This window comes from Anopheles ziemanni, chromosome 2, assembly GCF_943734765.1.
Source record: "Anopheles ziemanni chromosome 2, idAnoZiCoDA_A2_x.2, whole genome shotgun sequence".
Lineage (NCBI taxonomy): Eukaryota > Metazoa > Arthropoda > Insecta > Diptera > Culicidae > Anopheles > Anopheles ziemanni.
Genome location: NC_080705.1, coordinates 57833220 through 57842622, shown reverse-complemented (window position 1 = coordinate 57842622; position 9403 = coordinate 57833220). Strand labels below are relative to the sequence as shown.

General features: G+C 45.9%; 2 protein-coding genes across 2 annotated transcripts; both read right to left on the bottom strand.

The window, feature by feature from the left end:
• Positions 1–2790: 2790 nt before the first annotated feature.
• Positions 2791–6077, bottom strand: LOC131293945 (uncharacterized). The gene is made up of 4 exons (XM_058321994.1): positions 6057–6077; positions 5343–5496; positions 5112–5233; positions 2791–3897 (listed from the first exon to the last, which is right to left on the bottom strand). The coding sequence occupies exons 1-4, from the start codon at positions 6075–6077 to the stop codon at positions 2791–2793; spliced, it is 1404 nt and encodes a 467-aa protein (XP_058177977.1).
• Positions 6078–7967: 1890 nt separating this feature from the next.
• LOC131293944 (uncharacterized) lies at positions 7968–8873 on the bottom strand. The gene is made up of 2 exons (XM_058321993.1): positions 8282–8873; positions 7968–8215 (listed from the first exon to the last, which is right to left on the bottom strand). Exons 1-2 carry the CDS (start codon positions 8871–8873, stop codon positions 7968–7970), a joined length of 840 nt encoding a protein of 279 aa, XP_058177976.1.
• Positions 8874–9403: the final 530 nt, after the last annotated feature.

Here is a 9403-nt window from a genome sequence, read left to right as displayed (position 1 = left end):
AGCCGGTGGATATGGATATCCCTCACGTTTCACGATCGATCTTCCCAAGAAACGTCTTAGATCAGGAACCTGCGATCGAACACGTTCCAGATTGACGTGTGCCTGCCGATTAAAGTCGTGCTTTTCCTGATCACGCCCGAAAAAGTGGTCCCCATTGAAGTCCAGCTTGTCACCGGCTGCGTTCTCGATGTGTGTGGTGACCGCGACGGGACCATCGGTGCCATAGTTTACCACAGCCAGCTGTTCTACGAAGGAAGGTACGGGCGGGACAGCTGGGAGATCACCACCAGGGGCGGCCAGTATATCCCGGGCCAGCACCAACAACAACCCAACAGGAAGAAGCGTTCTCTGCGTGAAGATCAACGTGAATCAGGACAGGTACTCCTGTAAACTTTACCCTCAATACTTACCATCGTGAGAACTATTCGCGTTTGCCGATGGAATTGACAACCGTGGAAGATTTTTATACCTCAAAAACTGTGGCATCCACGAACGCAAGGTGGGAGAGGTGAACAAGGTCGCTTCCGGAAGGAACCTGATTTCATGATCCCGTAGGGCTTTCGGATAGGCGCTAAACATACCATGTCACTGAACATGTTTTCACTGTGTTTCATGAATTCTCTCGATCAGATCGTTCTCTTTATTGAAACCTACCATTTTCCGGTAACTTTCCGGAAGCGATGTTTCGTCTCTGATGTGTGACTACCTAACACTAACAGCAAGCTTTCGTTTTATTTCTCGACATTACTGCGCTGCACTGGAGCTCGTTCGACTATTCGTTATCGGGGTTTTAATATCATCTTTAGGGGCTTTCAAACGCTCGTACATGACCGCCATGTTGACTATCGCCGTATTGGCTACGACGGAACAGTGCGGCTTTCTCCGTAACGGAAGTTCATTTCTTATGTGCATCCTTACTTTATGTTTCCTCAACGGTGCCATTTAACGTCAATGTCAATGAAATGGAATCTTGCTGTTTGATTTGCGATTTTGTTTTGGATGTGATTTGGTTCGGAAGCATGGAATAAAAAAGCGGTTTTAGAAATGAAGATCTATTGCCGGAGAAATGTGGCATACGAGCAAGCGTTACGGTACTGAGGTGTGAGTAGTTAAAGCAAAGCGTATTCGGATCGAAGTGCGTTTTACTTGCGATCGTTTCTAAAACAAAAACACTCACACACGTGGTGTAACGCAGATTCCCTGCTCCTTCATATATCGCATTGTTTTGCATATATCCTAACAGCGTGCTTCTACTTCAAGCTGGTATGGCAATTTGTTGTAAAATTCTGGTTATAGCTTGGTTACTTCTTCAAGCATTTCGTTTCCTATGGTACGATATGACGTAACGGATTTTGAAGATTTTTATCTTGAAACAGGAAAAGCAAGTAAGACGGAATCGGGGGAGAAGGAGTGGAATATTACGTTACTATATCATCATAAGTTAAAAAAAAAAAACTATCCACCGTAGCTCATGCTTAGTTGCGACTCTTAAAACTTATCATTAGACTACGCTTAAAATTATGGCAATTTGCAAAAGTACAACTAACCGTACGGCTTGTGGGCTAGAGAGGGTAAAATAAACGGAAAGACAAACGTTGACAATGAACACGTTGCTGTTGACTTATGCCAGGCACGGGGGTCGTGGAATGTTTCCCGGTCAAACAAATAAAATAAGGTTCATCTCATATGGGGAGTTAATTTTGATTCAAAAATGTAAACTATGACAATCGAACATCTCATCTATGTAATGGTGTGAGTAGTTTGCTAATGTTCAAGATAAATGACCATCAAGTATGTGCCTACGCCTTCACATTCGTGGTTACCAAACGCCACGGGAAACTTGCTAGCAAGCAATGACATTTAAATAATGTAAAGCGTGATCGTGATCAAATCAAATAGAGTAATCAAGATCTATCACCAACAAGGGAAGGGTGTCACCTGTAAATGACTTCATTTGGTTCTGTAAATGACCTTTGCAAAGAAGTTTAAAAATGTATTATGATGGATCCATTGAGTTTACCAAAATGAACTGCCGCCATTGATCATTCAGGCGGTTGAAATAAGAAATAAGTTCGCTTCCACAATTTAGCTTGATGGAAGCTGCAACGCCGAAACGCTACGAAATGGCAGAGACATCGATGTCGATGTGATCTTTTTCTAAATGAAATTGTGGAGAGTTGCACTTCTTCGGATACTTCACCTTTGCCGGTGGAGTAAAGTTCTTTTGCCCTCTCGTCCGAGCAACGTGACGATCTCTTCAAGTGTCTGGCGGGAGATCGGCGCCCGCTTCGTTAATCTGATTTGTAAAACCAATCAGCCCAACCGCCGGCGAGGTCATCGTCGCCTGTGAGCTAAGTGCAATCGAATTTCATGAGCCTCCCACCAAATCTACATATCGCGGGAGATCTCCGTTCGCAATTCGACCCATTCCACGGACGGCCGCACAGAGTCCACCAGCCTACGTTCGTTGCCTTCGGCTTCAAAGTCATAGTCGTCCTCGGTTTGTTCTTCCATGCGGACACTCGTGCCCGACCCTGGCCCAAGAGGGAGGAAAAGGTAGTTCATGTTAATTGCATCTAGTTCGTCTGGTCATGGTGAAATCTATGCTAGGTCGGGTGATACGGAGGCGTTGAAGACATTCCTTCAAGCACGCACCGTGCGACTATGAGGTTCACGTGGGCCTTTTTAATGGGAAATAAATAATGGAGGTATTCGGAATTGATCCTCAGTTGGGACGCAAGACCCGGGTGTTAGTGTGGCGAAGGAAGCGAACGGATGATACCAAGCGTTCTACGCGACCGGCCTTGGGTCGTACGGTGTCGCGTCGAACCCAACGAAGCGGTTGTTTTTCCGGTGGACGAAACCCTTGTTGGGTCCGGTGTTGTAGTACACGACGCGCCGAATCCCGAACGGATCGATGTACCCAAAGGAACCATCCCGGGTGTCACTGCCCGAGTTGCGCTCCTCGTGGTACTGCCGGGGCAAATAATACCGGAAGCCATCGTTCGTGACGGCCACGCCATCGTACGGGTGGCTTTCGCCAGACCTCCGCACGGTTACCTCCTGCTCGGGAACGACGACGTCGCCGTAGTATCGGCGCTGGTACTGGCCAGCGGATTGCGGTGGTGGATCGATTAGATCGCGGTTGAACGAGGGTTGAGAGTGCTCGAGCAGCTCGTTGCCGGACTCGATCGATTGCAGCTGCACGGCCAGCGGTTTGAGATGCACCGATGGTGGGGTGGTGTGCTCCACGTAGGGCCTCGAGGAGCTGATCAGAATCGGCTCACTTGACGACGGCCGACGGCGCCTTTCGGCTGGGTGAGGTCTCCTTCGCCGGTGCGGTGGGTTGTAGGTTGTTGCCGCCACATACCCACCATGATCGGATCCGGGAACAGACGGTGCGTTGTGGTTGTAGATCACGAGCGGTGGTAGATGGGCCTCCGACCTGTCCCTCAATGGCGACGGCGTGGACGAAGGAGCGTATACGGCGATGGGAGTCGAAGACAGCTCGTTGCCGGTCAGAGGAGTGTATGTGGTTGAGGGGACATAAAGGTCGAGGGCCGGTGGTCGCGCGGAAACCGTCGGGTAGTATCTGCTGGCTGGAGGAGGAGCACCCACCGATGAAGGGGGCAAGTATTGGTGGTCCGTTGTCGGAGGGAGATAGTTGGACGCGACCGGCTGTGAATGAGGCCGGATGAAGACCGCATTCAAGGATGGTGTTGAGTGAACGGAAACGGGGGTGGGAGTCGAGGGAACGACGGCGATGGGACGGTTCGGTGGTGGACTATGCTGATGCTGAGGTGGATGGGACGCAGGCGCCGGAGGTTCGTAGGAAGGATCCGATGGTACCAGGACACCCGAATCTGCTGGCTTATTTTTGGCCACCTTGATAGCATCCTGGAAGAGGGGAAGAATAGGACCATAAAAATGCTTTTAACGTGTGAGAATTTTCTTCCAAAATATTGGTTTACAAAAGAGATTCATTCATTCATTTCATTCTTTCAAAAACAAGTGTTTCGGCGTAAAACTTTGCTCTTTCCTATAATCCGACTCAAACTTTAAATGAATGAATTTTCATTTTTGCAATCATGATACTGTATGCCAAATTAATGTTGATAAAATTATGTATACAAATAAAAATACAATTGTTGTCATCTGAAAGTTTTTCCTCAACAATTAAATTATTAACCTTTTAGAAAACATATTTTCAACATTATCGTAAAATCTGCAGCTGTATTAATTAAAAAAAACCTATTTAAACGATATTCTACACCTTATAAATAACTTAAATAAATTTATTTCTTTATAGTGTTTTTAGTTTTGTGCGTGCGTGTTTACGCATTTATAACGTTCAAAGTAAATTGTTTAAGACAACTTTTCCATCCTTCAAAGTTCAAACACGGTCAGCTCTCTGTGATAGTGGTTGTAGTGGAACAAAATTCCAGCTCTACGACGAAATACAATACTATGGAGATATTTGTTCTTCTATGAAATGTTCTTTGATCTTCTGCGAAGTGTTTAAACGATAAACCTTCTCATTCCGTAAAAACTTAAGGCTCCACAGGTTGTACTAATATGATGGATTTCTGAAGAATTTATCAGGTATGCCAGGATTTCCTTAAGGCTATAAATCGCTGCAAAATGCATTGGTGTATAAGAGGTTTATGAGGCCAATGCATCGGTCTATGACCAGGACAATGCATTGGATTATGAGTATTTTGCCCATTCTGTTTGAAATTTGCTTCAAAAATAAGTCACAGTCAAAATTTACTTAGTCATTTCCAACCGCTATTACCACTATAGGAACATGATACCACAACTATAGGAACCATACCACCGTTATAGGAGCAACCAACTCGGAAGAAATATACGCTTGTTTACATCCATTTTTAATGTTATACGGTGCAAATAGATGATTTCTAGAAGGAAAGTCGTGTTTCGATCATAATTGGTACAAATATGTAAGATATTGTGTTCTTAACACTTATAAATTAACAATTTGACCATTATTAAAGAATGTCGTAGAATGTAAATACCGAAAAAAAATTTTTTTATTCTTCTTCCTACATTTTCTATAAAATAACAGAATCGATAAAGTTTATTCTCCTTACCTGAATCGGTCGATCCCGGCCAACGAATACCGTTTTCGACTTCAGAATCCGATAGCCCTTGTGGTCGGCGATGTAGTCGTTCTGTCGTAAGTAGCCCGACGCGTCAATCCAAGCATCTGTTCCTGCGGGTGGAATAATAAATAAATAATAAAGACGAATTAAAATCTCGAATTATGGATTGCTGAAATACTGTTTCTTTAAACTTGTAGTCATTTTCTTGTATTCACTTACCAATCACCGTACCATCCTGCAACCGCTTCTCCTTCCGGAACTGACCGTTATCCGTCTGGTAGCGGAAATAACGCTCCGGACCTTCGTCGGTCTGTATGTGGTACTGGTTGCTTTCGGGCGATCCCCACGAAGCGTTGGCACCCTCCAGGTAAACCTGAAACGAAAGTCAAACCCAAACAAATGTCCATAAATGAAAACGTCCGGAACCGTTAGGATCGGGAGACATAAATCTACAGTTCTGGTGCAAAGAGTGGTTTGCTTCCGTCATCGAACAGAGACTCTCTCAAAGCAAGTTCCCCAAAGAGTCTCCGTGGGAGTTCGGCCTCCGGTGAAGTGCTATGAACTTAAAAGACAAACGGGTTCAATGGATCGTTGACCGAATTTGGATTGCCATCGGATTTGATCTTTGGATGAGGAGAGTATTCGGAAGGTTTGGGTTCGCGCAAAAGGAAGCAGGGTCACAAAGTGATCATAAGTCAATGGTGGGGGCAAGTGTTGTCGACACCCAAAAGCGGCACCCGGTCTTTTGGTGTTACACTTTTAGTTCGAGTTCTCGGAGTTGGCTGATTTTGATCTAAACCCTGAAGACCCTGCCAAGTGGTAAAAGAGGCTAGAAGTAATGACTCGCCGCCCGACAGACCGTAAACGATCAGGTTGAGGCCAATTGCGTGGGGAGTACTCTTTCGTCGGTGGGTGGGTGGGTGTTAGTCGTACTAACTCGCACCGAGGCCACATGTTGCCGTAGTTCTTTGCGGTGGAGCTGTCGCCGTCAAAATGGGTTCAGACCTAAGTACCGGGGCACTTGTCGAACGTTTCAGCCTCATACAGATGTTCCCGGCGTCCGGCCAGATGGTTGGTCATCATAAATTCTCCGTACGCAAGGGTACAAGATTAACGATTACTGTACTGCGACCCACCGAGCGAGGTTGCGTATTTTGCAGGAAAAGAATTGAAAAACAGCAGCAGTAGCAGTGGCAAAATGAAAAAAAAAATTAACTATAACAACGCCGACAATCTGCGCCGTCTGCGCATGGCCGTTTATGGAAGCTTGGACGATGGCTGGGCCATGATGTTAAATAAGCCCTGATTTAATAGCACATGCCCCGGGGTTGGACTACACGAATGGGGAATAAGGCAGGGCGGGTATCTTGGGGGCGGGAAAAGCGACGGCTGGTAGACGAATCGGTTCGGTCGTCGCTTGGACGGATGAATATTTACGAAGGGATTCTGTAGCGATGAAGTAATCATGGCCTCAACTGAGGAGGTGAGCATGTGCCATTTGTCATCTAATGACTGCTGCGTCTATCGATTGTGGCGTATTTAATTTTTTGTTTTGCAATTTGCTTAGGTTTTTCTACCATTTCATGGTCTTGACATTGAGGATGATCGATCAACACCTCAAATTTGCGCGTTGGTACATAGCGGTTAACTTGGTAGGTACGAAGTTGATGAATGTTCCGGATAATAATTGAAAATTAGTTCTCACGGATCGTATCTGAAACCAAATTTAAGGGTAGAGTTTGAATTTGGCCTTTTTGATCGATGATGAAATTAAATGCTTTTACATTTTCTCGTCCTTGCACAGGTTCCTCAAAGATTTAGGCAGTGATCTTCTGGAAAACTCAATTTGCTATATTTTTATTCTTAGGTTACGTTACATAGCGTGCATTAGATATTTTTTTTAAATACTTCTCAATCATCAATGTTTCATTTCTAAAATTTTCCACGTTTTGTTGATCGAAAGTCATTAAAAGATAATAAATAGAAGTTGAGCATTTACACAAATTTTAGTGAATGTTAGACATATCAGGTTTCACGTAAAAAAAGTTTATTTAAAAGTTAGAAAATGTATCACCAATGTTTAGGTAAAGTGCAAATATCAAACAAAATACAATGAAAACATTGAATTTACTCCATTACATGCAACAGGCAAGGCACTTCCTTAAAACTGGCATGATTTATTTATTGTGCTTTAAATTTAGATTCAATTTAGCCTCCAACTAGCAATAGACAGCTTATTCCTACTCTAGGGACTTCTTTTCGATTTAATTTACCACAGCTTCTTTGGCAAGAAATGTAACAAAGATAAGAAGGATTATCTAATAAATATCCCCACTTTATGTTTCTCTAAAAAACTGCTTTCTTTTCACCATAGTAGAAAAGCTTGTCGATAATCGTTTGATCAGGCTAAATTGTGAGTGTGATCGATAAACGTGTGATAGCAATATTTTGCAACCACCTCAACATCACATAATCACACAGCTTGGCACCGGGCCGAATGAACCGGTCAGTAACTTTTCTCAGCTCATTTGAATCGCATGCCACACCTTCGTTAACCGCTCCGACGAACCGAACGAAAGGAAGCAGTGGGAAGAAAGTTATACCGGCGGAGAGTGAGTGGAGGCCAACTCGGTGACGGCCAGTTTGTGATTTCATACCGTACTAAATCGTATTACGTGCACACATTTTTGCATCAACAGTAACGAGATGTGACCGGCTTCGGAATATTGGAAAACGCCACCATCGGCGAATTTGTGGGCATTACATTGTCAGCATTCCATTTTGTTGTTTTCTACTTCGATTTGCCGTGGCGGTGTCCAGTTCCTGCTCATACGTGCATCTCCATTAGTTCCCGCCGAAGGTTAAATTGACGTCGTACTTTCCAGCCTCGAACACATCGTACGGTGTGAGGTCTTTGGGAATGGGCCAGATGCGATCCCGGAAGCTTGTAACATCCGGCAGCTTCCCGTAGAACGCCGCGTACTCGGGCACCGTGAAAAGGCAGTCCAGTCCGAGCAGGTATTCGAGCACGGTGATATCTGGCGTGTGCTCTTCGTAGTTTTCGTCCAGATATAGCGACTTGAAGGCAGATCCTGAAAGAAGAACGGTCCACCGTTAGCGAAGGCGGGCTATGGGTCAGAGGGTCTCTTGACACTTGCGCTCGTCGAGCTCTTCCTCGCGGACCATCTTGCACAGTCGGTACACCTTCACCAGGAACGCGTTGATCGTGTTCTGTGTCAGGCGTGGATCCTGCTGGTCCAGCTCCGTGCGTGGCAATTCGTTGAGGTAGTCGGACGCACGCCACACCAGTTTCCGGAAGAAGCGCTGGTTAATGTTGTTATACACCAGGACGACGCGGCTCGCCTCAAACAGGTCACTCGCCGCCAGGTGCTGCATGTACTCGCCGATCGTGTCCTCGGCGCTCTCTATCATGTGCACCGTGTAGCCATCGAAGTTAATCATCAACCCGAACAGTTTGATCTCGTTCGTCGTGTGCTCCTGTATCTCCTTGATCAGCTTCAGGAAGCGGTCACGCAACGTCATCCCGGTTACCTTTGGGTGCCGGCCGACGTAGACGATCCGCTGGAAGTAGCTCTTCCGTCCGGCACAGAGCATATTGTCCTTCACATGATCCGCCAGCGTGCGCCGGTTCTGGAACGAGGGCATCGCGCAGTCTTCCGACTTCTGCATGAAGTACGGCAGCGGTTTCTTCTTCTTGTCCGGCGTCCGGCCCGTCGATGGTGTGGACATCTTGATGGGAGATATCTTTCTATGGGGATCCGTTCGTTTTCAAATCGCTAATCACTTTTCTATCCTCTTTCGTTAACTTCTGACTGGCGTTTACCTTCGATGCAAGTAGCTTGTTAGTTGACAGGAAAGTGTTGCTATGTCGGGGTAAACTCAGCAAACCGTTGTCATGGCGCTTACTCGATGGTTCCATGCTTATGCGGTAACCAACGCGATTTCGGAGTAAGAAGCAACGTAAATACGGTAGCCACTGCTCGAGTCGTTTAATGCTCTTCGAGCCAATTCTACACCCCTCCCCCCTTCCATTCGACGGCCGCTTTGACGTAACACAGATAATTCCAGTCGTACACTCCGCGTGTGGAAGGTCTCAATTAAAGCAAGCATTATCCGTCACCTTTGGCGAACCAAACCAGAGGGTCGTGGCGGTTCGTCGTGCGAGCATTACCTCCACTATGAACTTCAAACCCACCGGTGCACCGACAAGCAAGTGCAGGAATGCAGAATGGCACCCGGTGCGGAGCGGTGTGGATGCC